Raw genomic sequence first — 25,163 nt, forward strand, 5'->3', positions numbered from 1 at the left:
AATACGCTTAAAGTAATTTTGTGATGTATTAAAGTGCATAGGAGGGTGAGTCACTATTCCTTAAATATATCCTACCCGTCTCTTAGCCCACATTACAACCATAAAAAAGTCCTAATTGATTTTAGATCGAGCGAGCTTACATTAGTAGAGATTTATATTAAGGGCAAGCATATGGTACCAATTGCATGCATGTAACTTCTTTGTGAGAGTGAGCGATTTTCTTTGATATATGTGAGTCATTAAAATATATTTGATCATGAAATTCGAATGTGTAGATTGAACTCGCTCTCTTGTTCTTGTTTTGAGGGCACATGGTTTCACGAGAGATAGGTAACGTTATTAGACTTCTCTATGATGTTGGGTGTTCAAGCCATGAGCGCATTGTGACATTGAGTCGATTTTTGAGGTTAGGATTGTTGTGAGCATGTTGTCTTTGTTCGAATATTTTTTAAAGAATGACATAAGTAAAGGGAAGTGTATGTGATGCATATTCTAGAGCCTAATTGTTGCAAATAACTATGGTCATAGGTGTAGTATGCTTTGAATGATAAGAGCTTAATTTTGTTTCGTCTACTATAGTGATGGTTTGTTCGAGGACAAACAAAGGTTTAAGTGTGGGGTGGTGATGTTGGGCATATTTCGATATGTGTTGATGTTACTTTACCCATGTTTTAACCACTTTTTGATGCTATTTGATCTTTAAAATGCCCAACATAGTTTAATTATTGGTTTTATGACTAATTGAGTTGTGTGTGATGATTTAAGGTGTTTGGAGTGCAAAAATATGAAGAAAATGTGCTCTAGGTAGAGGAAGAGGGGTTGGATGCGTCGCATCCAATCTAGAAAAAAATCAGATTTCGTGCACCCTTAGCAGTGAAGTCGGCCCATAGCATCCGCACCTGGGCAAAGCTGAGATGGAGGAACAAAGGGTGGATGCGAAGCATCCACCCTAGCATGCGAAGCTGAGAAGTGGAGGACGAGGTGGATGCGACGCATCCACCCTAGCATCAATCCCTGAAGCTGATTTGGATTAGAAATAGGAGAACTTTGGCCCACGACTTTTGTACGCAATATATAAGCCAAAAACGCCTCTTTTAGGTCATCGAACATATTAGGAAAGGGGGAAAAGCCACAACAAAGCTTGGGAACCACGGAATTCATCTTGAGTTCTTAGTTTTCCTTCTTTTATTGATTTTTATGCATTCTTGTGAATTTTTTGATGATTGCATGAACATGAGTGGCTAAGAACCCTATTATTCTAAGGTCATGGGTATACATGAATGTTGACGTTTGAAGTTTAATTTGACAAAGTTGATTTTATCATATTGGGTTGTTTATTTAATTCTGTTTTTAATTAATTTGCTGAGTAGCTAACAGTGAATTACTATCTACGAACCTAGAGTTGAACTCAAAAGTGGGAATTCTAGATTGTATATAGAATTAAATAAAGCAAGTTCTTGAACCCGGGCATCAGGGAACGGATTCGCAATTAGGATAGAAATATACCTAATTGTCTTGCTTGGTTGAAATACAGGATGTGTAAATGCATTCTTGTTAATCTTAATTCCATAGACATATAGGCATTAAGTTAACTTGAATATGCGAGTAAGAACTCGACAGATTCTTATGAGTAATATCAACCCTATCAATCAAAAATCCAGATAAATCAATTACTTATTTTAAGCTAAGAATGCAACATGATTGTTAGATAACCCGTGACCCTGGAATATTATCTCCTATTGATTGTTATTCGAAATCATTTAAGTGTTGTGGTTGATCTTTAGTATTTCATTACTTGATAGTTTTTAGGTAGTAAATTAGAAAATTATCTATTTTGTGAGAAATCGCTTGAATCGATAAGTTATTTGAGTTTGAGTTAGTCAAAAGCTAATCATAAGTCTTCATGGGAACGATACTCTACTCGCTACTATATTACTTGATGACAACGTATACTTGCGTGAGTGTGTTTGGTCGCAACACTCACCTCCCCTCGGAATTGGAGAAATGCCTCGTAATGAAGCATATAAGCCTACAAAAATAAGAAGGGATTATGCAAGGAAAGGAAAACACAAGTATGAAAATTGGCAAAGAAAATATGAACTTACTCGATTCAGGGCTTGTTGGGATTCGTTAAAAAGGCAAGGTACTCCCACCTCACTCGAGCTCTTCTTCGGAGCCTCCGAGTCACTCGGACCGGTGACATCTTCTATACCGATAAAATAACCACGGAAAGGATCCTCCCCTCCATGAGCTCTTTCCCCGTGACAAGTTTCCACAGCTTGAGCGTCATGTATCATCAATTGGGAGAAAGAAGGGAAAAAGGGGGAATCCCCGATCTCTATCGCCCCGAGTAGGTCTTTTGGGGCACCGCCTCCATCTTCGAGAGCCCCAAGCTCAGTTTATGCACCAACATTCACCGCCTCTTCGACGGTCTCTTTACCCCGAGGTAAAAGATCTTCGGTCTCCCTCGGCTCGGGGACTTGGGTCGAAGTCCCCTTCTCGACCTCATCAAGCATGGTCGGAGCAGTATCAACTCCCACCGATACCAAAGTATTCTGAGTATCGGTGCTAGCCCGATCACGGGCCAACATCCCGAAATCACTTTCTTCTTCTTCTTCTTCTTCATCCCTTAGACTCAGGACCGACTCCATAGTCAAAGGGATTACGTTCACCTTGGGTTTATGAGCCGCTCTCTTTTTGGATTTTTGACCCTCGGAGTCCGATGCCTTTTTTCTATTAACCACCTTCTCCGATTTTGAGATAGGTGGTAGAACTTCTTCATCACCTGATGGGGGTCTCGTAACCACATCTTTTCCAAGACCTACAAAGAAAGGAAAGTAAGTAAAACTTATGCCCGAAAAATACTTGAACAGATCGGTGAGCCAAGAGGAAGATTTGCCATGAGTACGAGCCTCCCATCGGTCCTTTGACAAATCGCGCCATACGCACTCGACATATGTTGACGTCGAAACCAGGATCCTGACCCAGTTCTCGAGATGGGGAACCGCACCCGGCATCCAAGAAACGGTTGTGTCAAGAAAAGCACTGATAAGAAAAGATGAAGTAAAAACAACCAAAGCTAAAAATGGAATCACACTAACGGTTCATATTCCATTTCTCGGAAAATGGCATACTCTCAATCGGGATTAAGTCCGAGGTCTTCACTCAAACAAACCGGCTCATCCAACCCCGATCTTTATCTTCATCTATGCTCGAGGTGAACGCCTTGGTGGCCCGGCGTTGAAGCTTTATCAGCCCACCTCGGTAAAGGCGAGGGCTATATAATCTTACGAGGTGGTCGAGGGTGAAGGGAAGCCCGTCGATTTTGCTCACAAAGAAATGGAGCAGTATTACAATCCTCCAGAAAGAAGGATGTATTTGGCTGAGGGTCACTTGGTACTTTTTGCAGAAGTCAATGATGACCGAATCGAGGGGACCCAGCGTGAAAGAATAGCTGTAAACACTCAAGTACCCTTCCACGTGGGTAGTGATCGCTTCCTCCGGTGCTGGTATCACAACCTCTTTGTTTTTCCAATCACAATCTTTCTTCACCAAATCAATAAGGCTTTGGGGTATCGAGCATATATATCTCGATACCGGCTCACATCGACCAGCAATTGATGAGGGTTTCTCGACCTTAAAATCAAAATCGATAACACATCCCCCAGGAACGAGTTCTTCGAGGCGTGGCTCCATCACTACAAAACAACGCTGAATTTGCGGAGGTTTTATTTACATATTATGGCGGTCACAAACCTCTGCAATATACTTTTACGGAGGTTTCCAAAACCCCCCGCAATAATGTTCGCCGCAACCAATTTGCGGGGGTCTTTTGACAGACCGCCATTATTATATAGCGGCGGGTATTTGACGGCGGTATAACCTCCACAATTTGGTAGTTTGGCTGTCACTTATTAAAAAAATAGCGGAGGTCTAAACCCCCGTAATTTCTTTATTTAACCCCCACAAATTTTACAACACAATATTATTATAGGTTAAATAGCGGCAGTTATAACCTCCACTATTCATGGAATTGTTTTTTTCTGCAATGTTACTCCATAACTGTTCCAATTTCAATTATATTAACATAATAAAGCACCAACAAATTATATAAATTGCTTACTAGGATCAAGTAACATCAATATATTAATAAACCACAATATACATTAAAGTAAATTATCATTAGTCTCAAAATATTACTTTAAACACAACTGCTCCAACCATTAAACAAAAAATATCAACATTATAATTACTCTTAAAACTAACATTAAACAGAATATCCACTCCAATCATTATGGACAAAAGATCTACTATGACCATTCAATCGAGTACGATACTTAATTATCTAATACATTTGCAAGCAACTTCAATGGTTGTCGTTAGGATTATTTCCAGCGGATGATCTTCTTATATCCATGGGTGAAATAGATCCGCTAGCCGCATCACTTGGCTACAAAATAATCAAAAGAAAATATATTTAATAAAAAGTACCTCAACAATATCCTAACTAATAATACTTGGACTGAACAATCATACTTTACAAAATTAAATAAGAAAGTTATGAACTATTCTTACCGTTGAACGAGGAGGAGAAACAAATATCCCTGCAAATTCTTTAGGTATCTTCCCTTCTTTCATTATCATATACGCCTTAAAAGCATTCATCATTTGAGTGTTAACATTCATCATTTCTCTGTAGTTCTCTTGGCTTTGATTGTGAGCATTCAACATTTGATTGTACTTCTCTTGGCATTGGGAAGAACATGAACCATTATTATAACTTGAAACATTCAAATCACTATAACGAGGTCTTGTTTGTTTAAAAACTCTGCCAGGAACAGCTCCTAATCCTAAGCACCTTACCCTTCCAGCGTGCTCTTTTCCCAACACCTTACCAACAACATCATTTGGCGAAATTTCAGACTCAATCAGTGATTGACAAGTTAAAAAAGAAAAACAATAGAAGAATAATATCTCTTTCTATTATAAAACAAGTGCTGAAACTTTGGCACTGCAGTTAGTAACACAAAATTTACCATAATAAGGATTTATGTAACAATATTTAAAATGTGGATATTATTCACATATTCGAAGTTGTTCCTGGGAAATCATAATCCTATTCTTATTCTGTATACCGGTTTCTTTGCTCTATTTATGATATAATGCTAATGAAGTGCTTTAATTTGGATCATTCCAATTTTCAAGTCTCATATCTTCCCTATAGTTTACTTCTCTGTTTTGTTCAAGTAGTTGCCTTGGAACTCTATTCTAATTCTTGATGTTGACAGTTCTCTATTGTAATTCCAATGTCAAGAATATGAGATTGGGGAAGGTGTTCCTTAACTGATATCAAACTTTTGCGAATGAAATGTCTAAATAAGAGAATAAATAACTTATAGATAAGTTAAATATCAACAAAGAAGACTGATAGCAGAATAATCCACCACTTTTATTGTGAGTTATTAGTTTGAAGAATTAACCCAAACAGCCGTCCACCTTATCTCTTTGACATAATAAAGCTAAGCTAATTAAATCAACCAAACATAGATCCAAAATCAGTTATTCCTTGAGGTTTATTTGAAGTTATCTTCCTCCTGTAGCTTCTTTTCGTATCCTCAAAATTCGAACAAATTACTCAAATCCAAAATGGAGCCTTCTCATACTATATATGGCTATGCATAAGCGTACACTTTAATTGTTAGCGCATGGTTAATGTTATAATAATAAACACATATTTATTCTTCTAAATTACTCCTAGGAATTAGGATATAATGAATGCAAACAATCTGATTATGTTATGCACCAGAATATATGAGTAAATACTTATTCGTACTTGATTTTTATTCTAATCAAACAATTTAACTTAGCAATTAAAAGTTTAAAAGAAAACACATTACTTATTCATGATTTAATTGTAAATATGTATATGAAAACATCTATCTTGTATATATTGGATTGATTAATCAATGGATATGTATAAGAAATATTTGTTTGCAATGGAAAAAATTGAAACTGCTGGAATATTTTACTGTGGAATATGATACTCCTATAATGTTAAGGAAGAAATGAGGCCAAGAATCTAAAATAAACAAACCAACTTAACTGTGAAGTGCCACTTAATAAAAGCCACTATTTAGTGACAAATAGTGAACCACAAAATGCCACAAAACTCCAAGTATTCATTCAGAATCAAGCTGGAATAGTATAAGTGTATTATTGCAGAACATTTCAAGAAAACATCAGCATCAGCCACAAGCAAATACCAATAACAAGTCCTATGGCAAGAAATTCCTGGCCAGAATTGGCTGCAATTGTTATTGTAAAGACAAGAAATATGTTAAGGTTGATGATCAAGTCGACGAAAAGAGTGTTATATCCTTCTTCAAAATACACATATTCTACCAAATTTCTATCGATTCTACCAAATTTTTGCCGATTCAAAATACACTGATTCTATCAAATTTCTTCAAAATACACCGATTCTACAAATTAACAGAGAAAATAAACTTAAAACCTACATGCATGAAGAAAGAAAGACAAAAAAGCAAAATCAAAGAATGAAAGAGCAAAATCAAAGCAAAATCGAAGAGGAATTTGTATAAAAGAGCAAAATCAAATAAACTTACATCCAATTGATTGATAGATCTGAAGTTTTCTTTCATATCTCTTTCATTTTGCAACAGAGGAGGTGCTGAAGAAAGAGGAGGCGCTGAAGAAAAGCAGAGAGCTATTGTATTTGGAATTTTGCAATTACACGGGCTTGAAATCGGAGAAAATGAAGAAGAAATGGAAGAGATTAAGTGAAGAAAAAATGGAAAAGATTAAGTGAAAGAACAGAGATTGATAGATCTGTAGTCGCTTTATTGCTATGGGTTTTGATTAAGTGAGAGTGGGCGAGGGTTTCTGAAAATGAAAAATAAGCGAAAATGAGAAAGGGGTTTGGGAAAAAAAAAAGAGGGAAACATTAGGGTTAGTGGGCGCTATTTTTTTAAAGGTTGCGGAGGTTACCGATCGCCGTAAATATAATATATTTACGGGGTTAAATAAATCCCCACAATTTGATATAGATTGCAGGGGTTATAGTAACCGCCGCAATAAAACCTCCGCAAATTTAGCGTTTTTTTGTAGTGCACCACCGGTTTCTCACCGGCCGGCCGAGATGAGGAAGCAACCTCTTTCTGAAGAACGATTTTAGATATCTTGGTCATCTAATTTTCAAGAACAAAGAAGATGGGAAATTGAAATATTTTGGTGTTTGGCGAAGAACAAGCAAAGAAATTCTTAAAGCTAGAAATAGAGAACTTTGGAGAAGGCGAAGAACTGTGAAGGTTGGAATGAGAAGAGTTTAAGGTAAAGGTTTAAAATAATGAATAAGGGGGGCTATTTATAGATTTCGCAATGATGGTTCAAAATCGGCAATGGTCGACCATCGACTGACGTACATTTAATGCCTTGGTAACTAAACCGACGGGACATTTTTCACATACGTCATAATCGGGCTCGACGCAGACGTCAGTGTGTATCTAGTCAGAGGTTGAAAAATCATGTCGTTTCTCGCCACATGCTTTCCGAGAAACGAGGGGACTATCTGTATACGGTCAAAACCGAGTTTACCCTTCGTATAATTAGTCAAGATTGGAATATGATAGACCGAGGGTCGTCATTATAATATCGAGATGTAACGGAAAGCCGGGTTATCGAGCTCAAGATCCAGACCGATTAATACCGAGCTCGAGTCATTATAAAGCTCGAGTCAATACTGAGCTATGATGTGAAGTGGTGTTATCGAGCTCAAAATCCAGACCGATCAATATCGAGCTCGAGTCAATATTGAGCTAGAGATCCAGAGACCGATCAATACTAAGACCGACCAAGATCGAGCTAAGAGACAAAGCCGTTGTAGCCGCACTGGGAGAGAGAATCTCGGCGAAAATTAAGGAAAAGCTAATTAATTAATCTATCATGGGATCCCCACTATGTATTTTTAATTATATCCAAAGTAGGATTCCTCCACTATATGAACAGTGGCTATCATTTCTGTAAGGGACAGATTCATCTAGACATTGATACATTCTCACATTTCATAGATTATTGAGATACACACACATCTAGTAAAGATTATCCCTTTTGGGGGCTTTAGACATTGGTTCATCTTGTTCATTTATAAATCATCCTCTAGTCAATTTGGGTTTGTATTTATTTCTTTTTTACAGTCAATATTCGATATATTTCTGCTTATTTTTTTAATTTGTACCAAGTTATACCATGTAACGTTAGAACTACGTATAAATTCAACTCTATTCATTTTTTGGATAAACAAAACTAAAAATATAAGCATAAATAATCAACACTCAAATGATCTTAACATAATAAACCATTAACTTCAAATTTTAAACCCCAAACAAGAAATTATGCTTCCAAAATTAAAAAATTATGGTATTCTTGGTGAAGGAGAGAGAAGAAGAGACGGAGCTGAAAGGGCAAAGAGGCGAAATCCATTTATTAAACAAAGACATTCAATGAAAACCAATCTCATTAGGGAACACGCCACGCAATGTTTTGTCACTTGACAAGTAATATGCATTGGACCCATATATTTTGGATCCGATAAATGTTTTCGTCTACTCGCAATTGTTTTTTCTCTTTTTGTTGAGTCTTTAAGGTTAAGATTTGGTCTACGTAATAACCCCAAATAAATTAGTCATATACTTGGTTTTGGGATGGGAGGGAGGTATTAAAATGCATTGATATTGTGTAAAATTTTACACTGTCAGTATAAGTAATTTACATCCGAGGAAAAAATGGTGCTTTTCTTTGAACTAGGTCGTCAAACATTACAACAACAACAACTCAGTAAAATTTCACTAATGGGATCTGAGGAAAGTAGTGTGTACGCAGACCTTACCCTTACCCCGAAAGAGTAGAGAGGCTGTTTCCGAAAGACCCTCGGCTCAAAAAAAATAAAAAGACAAAAGGGCAAAAAGGGAGACAATATTAGTATCACAACAACAATCATAGGATAAATAGGAACACCATGAAATCCAGAAGAAAGATGCAAAGCAAAGGGAGACAATATTAGTATTACCACAACAGTCATAAGGAAAATAGGAACACCATGAAATCTAGAAGAAAGATGTAAAGCAAAAGCGATAGCTAGTAAATAGGACATGCACTGAAAAGCGAAATAGTAAGTCACAACATTCCCACTAGTTATCTTAGACAAAAACCCTACATGGCTAGTCCCACTATAGTACGATGTAAGGCACGACTCAACTACCTCCTAACCTACAACTCTAATACTCGACCTCCACATCTTCCTGTCAAGTGTCATGTCCTCGAAAATCTGGAGCTTCGTCATATCCTGCCTGATCACCTCTCTCCAATACTTCTTATGCCGCCTTCTACCTCTTCTCGTGCCTTCCGCAACTAGCTGCTCACACCTCCGTACCGGAGCATCTGGGCTTCTCCTCTGAATATGTCCGAACCATCTAAGCCTTGCTTCCCGCATCTTGTCATCAATGGGAGTCACATGCACCTTCTCCCGAATATCATCATTCCTAATCTTATCTATCCTAGTGTGCCCGCACATCCACCGCAACATCCTCATTCCTGCTACTTTCATTTTCTGGATATGTGAGTTCTTAACGGGCCAACACTCAGCCCCATACATCATGGCCGGTCTAACCACCGCTTTATAAAACTTACCTTTGAGTATCGGTGGCACTCTCTTGTCACACAGGACTCCAGATGCTAACCTCCACGTCATCCATCCTACCCCAATACGGTGTGTGACATCCTCGTCTATCTCCCCTCCCCCTCTGGATAACCGAACCAAGGTACTTGAAGCTGCCTCTACTCGGGATGACATGCGAATCAAGCCTCACACCCACGTCCACTTCCCCTGGCTCAGCGCTGAACTTACACTCCAGGTATTCCGTCTTCGTCCTGCTCAGCTTGAAACCCTTAGACTCACGAGCATGTCTCCAAACCTCCAACTTCTCGTTAACACCGACTCGCGACTCATCAATCAAAACTATGTCATCGACGAATAGCATGGACCATGGCACATACCCTTGGTCGTCAAACATTACGAAAATTACAAATACCGTAAGCAAACATGCAGAATTCTGATGGGTCTTCACTCTATTAGTATCCCTATTCTGTTAGTCTTCATTGTTTCAGAGCATATCCAAAGTTACCATCGAAGTTATGTCTTTAAGATGTCAGGCTACAGGATTTGTGCTTTCTTTTTGCTATATCGAATAATGGAGAAGTTGGATGAAACTGGAGTCAATTAACTAGATAAATAGCACGGCCTAACCCGTTTTCGGACTGGTAATTAAAAAATAGGCAGCATTTACAAAGTCATTAAAAAATAGCCATTATTTTATTGCAACACAAAAATTCCCAGCATAATATACTGGAGATTGGTGCACCTGTGTATGAACTTCCGGCATATTATGCTGGAACTCCAACACACGGAAAGTTCCAGCATAATATATTGGAGATTAGAGCACTTGTGTATGAACTTCCAGCATATTATGCTGGACCAGTATATTATGCTGGAAGTCCAGTATATTATGCTAGAATATTTTCCAGATTTTGAACAGTGTTTTCGTTCAGATTTATCTTTACATGAAAAGCGGGCAAATTTTAATTAATTTTGAAATTGTAGCTATTTTTCAATTACCACTTGTAAATCTAGTTATTTTTTAATTTCACATGTGGTAGAAATTACTCAAGAAAATCACTTTTATTTTTTCTAGGATAATAAAATCACTCATATTTGTTTATATATCTCAAAAGGTCACTACCCACACTCTCTCACTATAATTATTTGTCATATCATTTAAAATGCCTATTCATATAAGAATAATCCCTTATGTAATTATTTTTTAGAATAATAAAATTATTAGTGTGCATTTTTTTTTTAGTGATGATCTCTGCTACTCTTGTGGCAATTTTGTTTTTTAATTGTGACCACTTCTAAGGATCATCACAAATAATTTTCAATTACATTACTAGTTTTACGGATCTTAGAATCCGTTTGGACATAAGAATTTTTTCACTTTTTTCGAAATCAATGTTTGGCCATAAAATTTTTAATTTTCACTTGAAGATAAATTTTGGAATTTTTTGAAAATTTAAAAATTTTCAAAAAACTGTTTTAAAAAATTTTCACTCAGATCACTCACAAAAATTCAAAAACAACCCAAAATTATATTCATGTTCAAATACAACTCTAATTTTTAAATATCATTTTTATTTGAAAAAGAAATCACTTTTTGTTTTGGAATTTTACAATTCTTATGTCCAAACTCACTTAAATGTCGTCACAAAGTTTTTTGTGACAATGTTTTCATTGATTCTGGTGACTAATAGTGTTATTTCTTGTTACTGTTTTGAGACAGTTTTCTTTTATGATATTCGATATTCGTTTTAAGATATAAAAGAAATTTAGAATCTTATCACTATATTGTCATTCCAACCCAGCCAAACTAGTCTTCATTTTTTTTTAACTTGTCATTTTTTTTCGTTGGGCTAAATATTTGAAAGTTTGACTAGCTTTTTGTCCATTAGAGGTCAAGCTTCAAATTATGTGTCACATGACTTCGATTAATGGCTTGTCCCAACTGATAAAACCTCTCGCTACAGTAATTACATCTCCTAATTACTACTAAATCTTATATTGACTTAATAGCCATTATCATAATATGCATTTGAAAAGTGGTCCTTAAAAAATAGTCATTTAACATATATTTTAGATCTTGTGTCGAATTGTTGTATGTTAAAAAATAGGTTATTCTTGTATAAATAAGTATATTAAATGACATGGCAAATTATTTTAGTGAGAGTGAATAGAGACATTTTGAGATATATAGGCAAACATGAGTGATGTTTTTGTCCTAAAAAAACCAAAAGTGAATAACCCTGTCTAGGTCAAATGGAATACGGGTTTATTTCCAAATCACTCATGTTTGCCTATTTATCTCAAAATGTCACTATTCGCTCTCGCACCAAAATAATTTGCCAAGTCCTTTAATATACTTATTTATACAAGAATAACCCATTTTTAACAAACAACAATTCGATGCAAGATCTAAAATATATGTTAAATGTGAAATAAGTTAAATAGATGCTAGAGGTGAGAGCAAACACGTATAAAGATCATCTTGACCTATATTCCATTTGACTAGACAGGGTTACTAAAATTCACTCGTTGGTTTCTGTATTGTTCAGGCTATTCCTGATTAATTTTTAACTTTGTTTAGCAAGAATCTATCGAATCCAACCATTTGTTGAATCAAAAAGAGATCCGAATTAGTATGGGAAGGTACATTTGGTGTCTCCATTCCTTGTATTCTTTGGGGAAATTCTAAGCTTTTAACTCTGACCAAAGGCTTTTAGTGAAGATACAAGTAAAATTCTGAGTAAATTCCGGCAACAGTATTTGAGATGTATCATACCTCCAACACAAAGACATATCTCAACTCTCTTTGTGTCAGATTCTCTCTGTTTCCTTTTGGCTAAACTCACTATTCCTTGAGAGAACAATAGCTCTTGGAGCTAGAGTGGGAGTACAGTTATGCCAAACCCAATAACTTTCGCCCAAACACTGTATTTGTGTCTCAAAATCCATTTATTATGTATAAATAATTATCCAAAATTCAGTCTACCTTTTCTAGAATCCAGAACCCATAAACTCAAAATCCTAGTTTCACATTAACCTTGAAAGGGTTAATCAGAATATGAGATAGAATCTAGGGCTATACATGGTTAAGATTACCTAAGAACTTTTGCGAGGACCACACTCTCACATGCAAAGTAAACACAATTTGAAAGGGAATAATTAAGTCCATCTGCAATGAGGAGAGGGAAAATATGTACCTCAGATATAGAACTGAAATTTATATTTGGCAACACTTTCAACATACACCTGTAAAAAAAAAATTACAAAAAGGGAAGGGAAAAAAGAGCCTGCAGACTGAGGCAGCACAAACAGTGAAACAGGGTATCTACCAACCTATGACCTAACCATAAAGAATTGTGATTCACTACATTTTTCAACTGTAATACCTAACCTAGGAAGACAGCATATACAGTTAAAAGGTATTCAGTATTTACAAGACGGTTGGTTACCCGAAATAACACAAAGGAATAAAGAATGGAAGTACTGCAAAAACTCATTGCTGTTTTTTCCTCATTGTACGGTGTAATTGACATGACCATGCAGCCAAAAATATCACAAGGCCAATGCCCGTGCATGTCCAGAAAACTACTAACCAATTAGGCATGGGGTCCGGAAATAATCCTGAAAGATGGCAGAAAGGGATGAGATTAACTAACTAATGAGATACATCACAATTAGAATTCAGAATGGTGTTGAGCGCTGACCATGTCCAAACTTGACGCAGATTAGGAGTTCAACAATGCAGATAGCTAGTGCAAGCCAGCAAAATGCTCCCACCTTTTTCACTGGTTTCCTGTTTATAATGTGGAGTACGGGGAAAAAAGTGAAGCACATAGAAAACAGACGCCAGGCAACGAATACACTACAATTCATAATTCTTGTGATAAAATAGTAGGATTTACCTGTCCTGTAGGTAAGTATTATATTCCCTAATTGTTGGTATTGCAAGTAACCACCACAGAACCAACCTATACACTATCAGAGGGTTTCTGGGAGGAATCCAAAGGCAGAACTTCAAAAAGAACGTATTCAATTCTACGGTTAAGAACACAACACAGAGACTGAGAACTTGAAGGAATCGCCAGGGACCAAGGAGGGGATGCCATTCATCTTTATCCCAATGTGCTGGAGTAAATTGGCCAAGTGTTCGCTTGACCTGCAAAACCAAAAGGAAGCTATATGTGTCTAACGAAAAACCATTCATACGGCTGTCAAGACAAAAAAATTCATATTCCTCCTAAGAAATTTGGAGGAACTGTAGCGCTGAAGTCAGATATAGAATATGCCAGAACATAGATTTAGTGAAACAACCTGACTCAACATACAATAACTGACTCAAATACTTTATAGTGCCAGCTTTTTGCCAAAAGCTCCAAGCTCCAGGAACCCAACTAGAACTGTTAGTACAGTCAAGTTAAAATCATTCAACCAATTAGTCAACTACACCTCAACTCCAACTCCAAACTAGGTGGTGAATTAATTTGAAGTACATAACATAGAGTAACTGGATGGGATGCATTATCGAAGATCTTGATCTAAAATTCAACAACAAGAATTTGAAAGACAAGGTGCAGATCACATACACGTGCATAACACCCTGCAGAGAGTTATAAAATTAAATCCAATCCTCTTTATATTGATGTTCGGTCAAGTAATATCTATATCTCGCTTCGAGTATCCTATGCAGTACGATTAAATAATACCATAGGTTGAGGAATTCGTGGTTCCTCACTGGTTTGAGAAAGATGGACACAAAGTAAACACCAGGTACCGACAAATTTCCTTGGACAACTTGTGTTCTAACTCATGATGGATGCCAACTACTCAAATCCAACAATCACAATCACCTATCCTTTAGGGGTGATATATTTCCATTATATTTGTAGTTAACAGTCAGGGATCATTCTCTCGGGAATGAAGGACAATTACGGGGTGAAAAGGCTATCAGCAACAATGAGCAAATTCCACCGAGTTTCAAACCCTGTGTCACTGCCTCACTGGTTCTCGGGATTTCTCGGTTATAAAAAGAAAAACATTCTCTCAGAAATATTTGAAAACTCCACTAGCCAAAATGACCAATAGCAATTAGTCTACACAGTTAGTTGCAGTTATGGTGTTCACACTGAATCCACATAAGACATTTATCAACAAACTGCTCAAATGTTGCAGTATTACGATGTCTCAACACCAAACACATTAAATATTTAAGCATTAAATTATTTAAGCATTATATGATAACACTCAAACCAGACAGACTTTTACAATCAACGTACACAGTTGAAGGGACAAACCTTGCCTATAATATTTGGCTGCCGGCTTAAACCAACCCATTGATATGTTCTCCCATCAAAATATTGAACAGTACGCATTCCAGCCCAGATGCCTAAAGGAAACCAGAAAGGTTAAGTTTTAGTATATTTTATCAATCTAAAGAACAAGTCAAAAGAATATAAACTAGCTATGGAGAGAATAAAGTTTAATGTTTCTTGTAACAACCCCTTGTAATTTCACTTAACATGCAAGTATCATATTGAAGCATGTTAGTGAAATAACATTTAAGAAGACTGGACACCAACTGGCATCACAACTTTTTTTTAAATAATTTTTCTCTAATCTTCAGACTGGTCCTTGAAATTTGGCTACACGAATGACACGAAATGTGCCAACTGATACCAAATTCAATAACATTGTCCATAATATAATCACATCATTGCTCGGATGTGGCATGTCCTTCATGGCTTGTTCTGATAGTATATATGTTATATACAACAGTACCCACACACAATAATGTATAAATATATTTAAATCATCCCTAAATTGTTCTGTCTCAAATGTATGTAATAATATAGTAGCGAGATACTAAAAATTCATCAGACAAATAATGGTCATCAATTAAGATAAGCATGTCCAAATATGACCCATCTCATAACAGCCCAAGAGAATGGCTTCAAATTTCTCACCAAACCAGTTGCAGATCAATATATCCAGAATAATGCTGTCCCACCAGCACTCGTTGAAGTTTGGTAACATGTGACGGAAAGTAAGCTGAAAATAGCAGTGTAAAGACAAGTTATAACAAGGAAAATAATCAGTTAACCACTTGCCTAAAATGGTCGTATTTAAAAATAAAAAGCCGGAGCTTAAAGCATTTGAAAGAAGCCATAGAGGCTCTGACCTCCATCAACTCGAACCCAATTGATAAGACCCATAAAAGGGGCTGATTACGTATCATTATGGCCTTTCCCCACCACCCTAATATATGAGCCAGAACAAACTCATCGAATAATGTGTCCTACAAAGTAAATACACCCCTCAGATATGTTTGAAGTCCAGACTATTACTTTTAGCAGGCTCAATGCATACATGCAGAACAAAACTAATAAACAAAATAAAATTGAGGTAAAAAGTAGTACAAAGAGAAACCATACATAGACATTCTTAAACCTGTTCGTGGGATTTTCAGGTACATAGAGTCTGCAATCAGCACCATAAGATCTTTCAGGAAGTTCTGCATAGCAAGTCAAATTGGTCTTAGCTATGCCACAAAGCAAAACATGCAAAACATATGAACAGAACGGACCTGCATGAACTGAATCACAAAACATTTCTACGAGTAGATCAAAATCCTTACCAATACCAAGATCAGGATGCAGATATCTCATAAACTGACGAGCATCATCGCGCCTCTGAGAAAAGAAAGGAACAGAGTTTTCATATTCACAATTTAATTAAATGGCTGCAACAACACATGAATAAATATAATAAGAAAACAGAGATGGAAGAAACTAAAGCTACTGATTGATTAACACAACGGGTAATAAGAAACAACATCTGCTTACCAACCCACCTGAAAAAGTAAAAATGTCAAAGCAACAAGATAAATGACAGCCATTCCATGAACCAGGCGCCAAATGGCAGGATGTGGTCTAATAAGTACCCTGTAAGAAAGAACTGAAAAAATTAAGTGGGTAGAAAGCTATTGCCACAAACTCCACATAAATTTGCTCTTTGAGGTCCACAAGGAGAAAATAAGGTGAATTCTCAACCACATTCAAAGCCAGAGGAAACTAAAAATTCGAGTTAGTTTACAATTACATTGTAGAAAAATTCCAACTTCAAGTTCAAAGAAGAAAATAAAATTTAAGAACACGACTTCCTGGACTCGCCTAGTTGAGAACTGAGTAAAAGAAGCTCCATAAAGAATCCTGTCAAAATGAAGAGAGAATATCACCCAAAAAATTCTACATGTGCGCCTGTATCAGAATTTGGCGGGTAAATCCTTTCACTGCTCGCGTGGTGAACAATACAGACATTTATGCCAGTAATAACCATTAACTCAACTTTTTTAGGCTATAGAAACACCCAAACAGTCTTAACACAAAAATACCCAAAAATTCAAACCATTCATTCTTAGACAAATAAAATGTGAAAACAACTTACGTTGAGGGGGCTTGCAGCAAAGAGTAGGCAAGATAAACAGCAACCATTGCCCAAACGCCCCTAACAGATGAAGGAAAAAAAACAATTACTTCAATTTCTCACACATGATTAAGAAAAACGATTGGATAAAAATGTACTGAAAATGGCAAACCTTTTCACAGAAGTAGAAACGTCACTGGATGAAGTGCTTTGTGGATCAAGAGCTCCACTTGCCCAGCTGCAATAGTGATGACATAAGCAAGTCAGAACATACACATATAAACTCATGTCCAACAGCAAATCACATTAGCTTTCAAAAGTTAGGAAATTCTAGTAAATAGTGAACAAGAAATGGATAAAGCATCAATAACCAGTAAGTAAGGATTCATAGCCCAAGTGTGCTATATGCTTTGGCTGTATCACAATATCACTCAATAATACCCCAGAGCAACTGCGCTTTTTCTCTTTTCCAGAATTTTGGTAAAGAAAGAGTTAAATATGAAAAACACCCTTATATTTTCCTGTAGAAGAGAATTACCAAATGACTAATCAAAGAAAAGAGGAAAAGTTAACGATTTTTCCTATGTCTTTGACATGTCATATGCTGTGCATCAGGAGGTCATCTTGATTTAATTACCAAGATGTACACTAAAAGAAGAAGAAATAGACAATAGTGTCAACAAAGTGATCAGATCCCTGAAATGGAATTATGGAATGAAAATTGGCAGTCAGATTTCAGAAGCCGAGGACCACATCACAAGATTGACACAACTATATCCGCCATGAATCTTTAGATCAACAATTTGATAGACTTATCAAGAAGTGTTTAGCTACACTCTTTGTGGAACAGTCTTATCAAAGCTCTCTCTTTAACCAATCAAGCAACAGATGGAATGAAAGAAAGAAAAAGTAGCTTCGCAGCTCGCCCAAAAAAAGATAGACCGCCACCTATTCGTCAATCCCTGGTCTTGGCCAAAGACATACCCGGCATACCAAGACTAAGATGAATCATCTCAGTTCCTGAACGGGCTTAATCCCTAAATCCCTAAACTAAATAGGATGCTTATAATCGTGATCATGCCCCATCAACTCTTTCAATCGCTACTACTTGCGTCGCACCTAGAGTTGCAGAGAGTTTGATAAGACTCTCGAATAAGAAAGATTAATCTTGAATGCTTCAGCTGATTCTCATTATATATCTTTTTATAAGAAGGGAGCTATCCTTAGGAAGATAATTTTTGCCAGGTCAGTCTGGTCGGAAAGAAGCTTGCCCCAAAATTCATTTGGACAGAGGAAACTTTCTACATGTATTATAAGAGTACTGGTCTTGTCAAATGGGGATTTTAAGGGCGGGACTGTTATATTGTGGTTGGGTTTTCTTTCATCATTTCTTTACTTCCCCTTCATATATAATTTAAAGATTTCAGACAACCAAAACAGACTGGGTGCTGAAACCCAGGAAAAATGTGGTCGTATTTCCGTTCCGAGAGAACCTCAGGTAAGAGGGATAGAAAATAAATATCTAACAAAATTTAATAGTTCAATTTCTACTACGTTAATATCCAAAACAATAGATAGACTGCAGATAATTAAACTTGATGAGACAGGATTCAAGATATAGACTTTAGAAGAACCAGCTGAAACTAAGACAATAATTAGAAACCTTTTAAGAGCTTCATCGAAGTCTGACAAATCAGTCAAGAAAGAACTAATCCCTAAGTGTTATAAACTAAGATTTATAGAGCCTGCTGACTAAGAAACTTACATGAGGAAACATGCGCCAATAAGCAACAACGTAATAGTACGAGGTTTGTATGCCCAAGCTGTCCAGGGGTCCAGCTCCTCATCTACAATCAACGGGCTATGATTACCATTTAGGGTAACAAGATTCTTTTTGTTACCCTTTCTGTAACCATTAGGTTCCATACGTCTGGTCACAAAATTCAAGTCCTTCAGCCCCTTCACTGCACACAAAATATCAATGGGTCCAGGGTTACATGCCAACGTAGACGATTTCAGAAGCAGATAATGGGAAAGCCAACAGCACGCCAGCAAACATCACAAATAAGGGGCATTCTTATTGAGCTAAAACTCGTATCGACTTATGCAAGTCCCAGGATGTACCTTCCTAGACAATCACACAATCCAGAATAAGGAGACTTCCTTCCAGAAAAAACAAACAAAGATGAGGACATAAGTGATTCGAAGAGAAATAACAGAAAAAACAATCTCAAAGAACACGACGAACTAAAGATAGGAATCAAAACGATCTCATGTTTGCCTAAAACTCTATTTGACTAATATGTGTTGCACTAAAAACTATACTGGAAAGTCAACCTCAAACAAAAAGGAGAAAAAATCAACATGGAACCTTTTGTTCCTATATCGTTTTGGCTTCCTTTGTATATAACCTACCTCTAAAGACACAGAACTCGGAAGCATGAAAATTAAACAGCAACCTCAAAATTAAAATAAATATATGGAGTATCTTTTTTGTGCGAGAGCTTATCTTCAGCAACTATCAGTATAAAACTACAAAAATCTTTGGGTAAAACAAGAAGTGACTGAACGCAATACATAAAGAAAGAAGCAAATGCAACAAACCCCACAAAGCACAGTAGCCATTTTAATACAAAAATCAAAAGAAGTCAATGTAATTGGCTATTACAGGAACATTACAATCAAAACAGAGCAGATCACTAATGGAAACAATTGCGAACAAACCAACAGACTCCATACCTAAAACTCTTTACTAGAACCACAAACAATTAGAGATATAATCACATTAATCGAATAAAAGTTGATTCTTCGTCAACACTTGGGACATACAAGCCTGAGAAATAGAACACCTAATCTTCTTCTTTAAGTTGATGAAACAACTCAGAAATAAAAGTGGGGTGTCCAGCTTGCAATGGACAATCACATATGGAAGAAAATAATGACAGCCCAGAATTCAAAATAACTCAAATTCTCTCACAAAGTAAGGTAGAGTGCTGGTTAAAAACTTATAGTTGTATTTACACCAACTCAGTGAATACACGGCATGTCTTTATACACACTCTTATCACCAAACCATAGTGAAAAGTACATGTTAATCACGAATTCCAAAAATGGCAACAACAAATAGGTAATATAACGGCAAAAGAGAGAAGAACCCAATCTTTAATACATTAGAAATGACCATTAATACATTAACATATTTATATACTCTTTCCATTTCAATTTAGATGAGCTAGTTTGACTTTGCCGGAGTTTTTTAAAAAAAAAAAAAAAACTTTTGAAAATTATGGTCTTAAAAAGCTTAGGGTAAAAGATTTGTTGGGTCATAACATTTGTGTGGTTATAACAACTTTTATTAAGGATAAAATGGTAAAATGAAGAATTTAAAGTTGAATTATTTACAATTATAAAAATATATTATTTTTTTAAACGGACTAATAAGGATATATATATATATATATATATATATATATATATATATAGTAAGAGAGGGAGTATTTTCTGTCCAGCACTCATTGCTTTGAGAATCAAATAACTCAATCTTTCACTTCTACTCTGTCAAGAATTATCTAATCATTAATAAAGTCAGCAACTTTTATTAGTACATCAAATGAATGAATCAATGCCCCATTCCATTTCCATACCAAAATTAAATGCTTTGACTTTGTACTTCAAACCGTTCAATCTTTTTCGAAATAAAAGAAGCATACATATAAAATATACGCGCAACATATTTATAGATAGAAAACAGTAGCTGAATAAAGGAGGTAACTTACGTAGAGAAAAGCTGACAAATCCTTAGAGTCGTAGGATTGAATGAAGAGATGATTTTTTAGCCGTAGGATCAAACAAAGGAGGGCGATAAGATAATGGGGAGATGAGGGGGTTTTGTTGTTAATTTAAGATTTTAAGGAAAAGAAGAGGCTTTAATAGAAATGGAGACGAAGAAGGATTAGAAATGATGAACTATGAAAAAGGAAAACAAAGGTTACGATATATATAGATAGATATATATATATATCGTTACAGAAAAAGGTGAAGAAGAAGAAGAAGAAGAGGGGGGGGGGGGGGGGGGCGCTCTCTTCTCTGCAGTTGGTCTGGCAGTTCACAGGCGGCCAAAAGGCGGTGAGAGAGAAAGAGAAACAGAGAGAAAGTACAATTGGTCAAATGACAGATTTTCAACCTTTCTTTGTTTTTCATATATACCCTTTGGATTTATTGCATGCTTTGTAAATTTTTTTCCATACTTAAACAAAAAATATGTAGTATGAAAGTGGTATAGGAACAATATAGTAAGAGTTAAATTACACCCACCATCTATTATTTTTTTAGAGTGATAAACTAAGATAAGAATATATATATATATATATATATATATATATATATACATTTATTATCTTACTTCCTCTGTTTTAATTTCTGTAAAGTAGTTTGACTGACACTTAGTTAAAAAAAATACTTTTAAAACTTGTGATTTTAAAAGATTAAAGAGTAAAACTTTTTTTTGTCATGATATTTGTGTAGTTATAAAAGTTTCTCATTTAGGGTAAAATAAATAAAATAAAATTTTTAAAGTTAAAACTATTTTTTAATATAAAAATATATATATATATTTTAACGAACTAATAAAAAAATATGTCATATAAATTAATACGGATGGAGTATTAGTTAATGATAAAAACTTACTTATATTGGTGTTTATATTAATTCATTGAATACATGATAATTAATCAGATACAAGTAAAGTATTTGCTAGCACCAATGACCTATTGCATAGAAAAATCTCTATTGATACCAATAAAGTATCTATGGAAAACCTTCATGTGCATGTATTGAATCATGTTAATTTATTATGATTAAGTAAATAATTAATAAAATATGTATTAATTAATTAATTAATTAATTATTGCATACCTAAAGTACTCTTTTGGATATTCTCAGATGGGAAGCATATTAATGTTATGTAGGTATAAATTTCTCTTTGAAATTAAAGAAAGTGCAAACAGAAACAAAAATATATAGATTTAGGCCCCCCTAAGATTGGGTTTTCAACTTTACTGCAATGGGCCCAAAATCCATTAAATGAAGTGTTTTTTTGGTTAAAATTGAATGAAGTAAGCTTAATACTTATCTGTAGACAAAAAAGCAAGCTCTCTTTTGTACGGTGATGAAAAAACGAGAGATTCCAAACAGAAAGAGACAACCCTTTATTGTTCGTCAACTCACTGCTCAAGTGGTCATTTTCAATAATTTATGGTTTCTTTTTTAGTCTTTTCTTTCTATTTTCTATTTTGTGATTTCACTTCTTAAAAAGAATTAAGCAATTTTCTCTTTTCCATTTAAAACTCTATTCTCTTAAGTAATAAATATTAATCAGTGTGATAAATTAAAAATTAAATAATTGACATTTTAGAAAAACATAAAAAAATTGTTACATTTTTTTCAACATTCCTTCTTATCGTTCATATTAATAATGTGTTAATTAAGTGAGTTATGTCAACCGAAAAATAAATGTATTCTGTTTTTTGTAATTATTCCTATTGAATATTTTTATCAAAGAGTGCACAAAATTAAAAAATAAATAATATAGACCGGAGATAATACTAAATTTAGAGAATTGAATACTTTTTACTAGATTTTTTAAGGGTATTATAAATTCCTTTGACTAGAAATTATAGTTTATGCTACATTTTATATTTATTTATTTTTTTTAACTATAAACCACCATTGAGATGGGGGGTTAGGCAGATGCTCCATTTTATATGATTTATGAACATGTAATTAATTTTTTTAATTTGAGGAAATAAAACCAAAATTTAAATATATTGACCCTGATACTAAAATTTTGAAACTATAGTTTATACAACTTGTCAATTATTTTGAAGAGGTAGCAGTAACATAGTTTTACATTGGGTCAAATAGTCCTTTACCAAAAATTGCACGGGCGTCCTATTTGGTCGCCCATTTTTAACTTGTACCCATTTTATTTTTTCGTTTGCATCTGTATCCGTTTTTTTGTTAAAAGCGTTTTATTAATAAAAGACTATTGACAAAACTGTAGACTGCAAGACAAAACTTCTAACATATTTTGGTATGAAATTTTAGCAAATGAACTAAATAACTTCAGCATGCATTAGCAAAAACTCATTAGAAAATTACATACTGCAAGACAAAAACTTAAGCGTGTTTAGTCTGAAATTTTAGCAAATGAATTAAAAAGTTCCAGCTTGTTTAGACTGAAATTTCGGATAAAACTCATGACAAAACTATAGACTGCAGGACAAAACTTCAACATGTTTTGGTATGAAGTTTTAGCAAATGAACTAAATAACTTCAGCATGCATTAGCAAAAACTCATTAGAAAATTACATACTGCAAGACAAAAATTTAAGCATGTTTAGTCTGAAATTTTAGCAAATGAACGAAAAAACTTCAGCATGTTTAGACTGGAGTTTCGGATAAAACTCATGACAAAACTATAGGTTGCAGGATAAATAACTTCAGCATGCATTAACATGAAGTTTTAGCTTCAATGTAAAATTTTTCACGAATAAGGTTGTAGATCACGCAATTAATGCGTGATGCAGGTTTTATATCTTTTGTCAGGTTATAATTGTCATATTATTACGGATTTTTTGTCAACTGGCTATCAAATCAATAATTTTTAAAAATAGGGTATAGGTTAAAAGGTGGCACAAATATAGGATACGACTGCAAATCTCCTCTACCCTGCCCTCCGGTTCACCTTATAGCTTATTTGGATGGTTGTTATTTATTATATTATATAGTTACTTTAAATTTGTTTTGATTATTACTTAATTTTTATTGCATTGTATCATTAAATTCATCGTTATGTAATGACGAAAAGTGTCACTTTATAGAACAACGGATTTGGTGTGCTGACGTCATTTTCTTATTTTTTTTTTCCTCTTATCTTGCCCTTTCTTATTATTAAATAATCATATTTTATCATTTACCCTACTTTTTATATAATAATTCTACACCCTCGTATCATATTTTTTCTTATTAATATTGTAAGTTTATTTTTCATATTGTTGGTGTGTGACATAATAAAATAACGATAAACGATACAATCTATCTAAATATTATATTTATCAAATAATATAATACAATGCACTACAATACAATACGATACATTATTAAATGACGCGTAACAACTATCCAAACAAGCTGGGGTGGGAGTCCGGACATAAGGGGAAAAAGTTTTAAGAGAAAATGAAAAGATCATTGGGAACAGTATTTTCATGGCCTAAGTTTTTTTTTAATGCTTGATGAAATCGAGAAAAGAATAAATTATAATTACAACAATATAGGAGTATTATTTTTCACCAAATAATTTGGTGGACCAGATAATAAAATCTAGTTTTTTAGGTTTTAGTGATTTTAAGTTGGTGAAGCAAATTTTTCGGTACATTAACAACAACAATAATAATACTATAATAATTAAAAAAATCAAGGAATTATTGTATCTTATTTTCAAATCATAAATGTTGGATTTTCACACCATCCAAAATTTTCAACGAGACAGTACTTGTTATTGTAAATTTAATGTTATTCAACTTATACGCCTAATCTGCTACTATCATAGATCAAAGGCCTCATTTTGGCATTAATCTTATACCATTTTCTGCTTCATGTAAAGTAATGATAAGCAATAGATGCCAGCCAAAGCCAAGTAAATTTCTTTTTTGTTAAAGTGAATTTATTTCATAATATTACGTATTTTAGAATAATAAGAAGTCATATACATTATTATTTTTATCAAAATCCTTTCTTATTGTCCCAATTAGTAAATGTTACTTTAAATAAGATGTAATTGAAGAGATAAAGGGTACTTTAGAGAATTACTCTAAGAATAACGTTACTCTCAAATGTTATTTTTCAACTTCAATTTCATATGCTATTGTTTTTATATTGTAACGACCCGACTTATCGTTTTAAGAATTAACGCCTCGTTCAATGACTTAAGGTCTCGAGCAGCTTTGCAATATGTATTATGACCCGTGGGTATGGTCGAGTTTGATTTTCGAAA

General features: G+C 34.8%; 1 protein-coding gene and 1 long non-coding RNA gene across 5 annotated transcripts; both read right to left on the minus strand.

Moving 5' to 3' along the window:
- Nucleotides 1-4,223: 4,223 nt before the first annotated feature.
- LOC138910618 (uncharacterized) lies at nucleotides 4,224-4,967 on the minus strand. The gene is made up of 2 exons (XR_011415749.1): nucleotides 4,576-4,967; nucleotides 4,224-4,450 (listed from the first exon to the last, which is right to left on the minus strand). It is a non-coding gene; the product is annotated as an uncharacterized lncRNA (long non-coding RNA).
- Nucleotides 4,968-12,894: 7,927 nt separating this feature from the next.
- Nucleotides 12,895-21,277, minus strand: LOC104110642 (CDP-diacylglycerol--serine O-phosphatidyltransferase 1-like). 4 transcript variants are annotated; one of them, XM_018775764.3, is made up of 15 exons: nucleotides 20,887-21,277; nucleotides 18,876-19,074; nucleotides 17,283-17,348; nucleotides 17,132-17,191; nucleotides 16,858-16,896; nucleotides 16,539-16,629; nucleotides 16,323-16,377; nucleotides 16,120-16,199; nucleotides 15,867-15,983; nucleotides 15,652-15,736; nucleotides 14,983-15,074; nucleotides 13,594-13,847; nucleotides 13,396-13,484; nucleotides 13,141-13,312; nucleotides 12,895-12,937 (listed from the first exon to the last, which is right to left on the minus strand). In XM_018775764.3, exons 2-14 carry the CDS (start codon nucleotides 19,034-19,036, stop codon nucleotides 13,185-13,187), a joined length of 1,317 nt encoding a protein of 438 aa, XP_018631280.1. In that variant the 5' UTR covers nucleotides 19,037-19,074; nucleotides 20,887-21,277; the 3' UTR covers nucleotides 12,895-12,937; nucleotides 13,141-13,184. The 4 variants fall into 4 exon arrangements, with proteins under 4 accessions (XP_018631280.1, XP_009618466.1, XP_009618465.1 ...); XM_009620171.4 differs by adding an exon at nucleotides 19,235-19,269 and having other exon boundaries at nucleotides 12,895-13,312; nucleotides 20,887-21,270; XM_009620170.4 differs by having other exon boundaries at nucleotides 12,895-13,312.
- Between the last annotated feature and the right edge of the window lie 3,886 nt (nucleotides 21,278-25,163).

Source organism: Nicotiana tomentosiformis, chromosome 4, assembly GCF_000390325.3.
Source record: "Nicotiana tomentosiformis chromosome 4, ASM39032v3, whole genome shotgun sequence".
NCBI classification, from domain to species: Eukaryota; Viridiplantae; Streptophyta; class Magnoliopsida; order Solanales; family Solanaceae; genus Nicotiana; species Nicotiana tomentosiformis.

Bases quoted from the DNA above. Each gene is read 5' to 3' on its own strand.
- LOC104110642 (XM_018775764.3), bottom strand. From the start codon at position 19,036: ATGGAACCTAATGGTTACAGAAAGGGTAACAAAAAGAATCTTGTTACC. The intron at 17,349-18,875 runs GTAAGTTTCTTA...TCACTATTGCAG, and splicing joins ATTGGCGCATGTTTCCTCAT to CTGGGCAAGTGGAGCTCTTG. The intron at 16,897-17,131 runs GTAAGTTGTTTT...TCATTTTGACAG, and splicing joins TTGCTGCAAGCCCCCTCAAC to GATTCTTTATGGAGCTTCTT.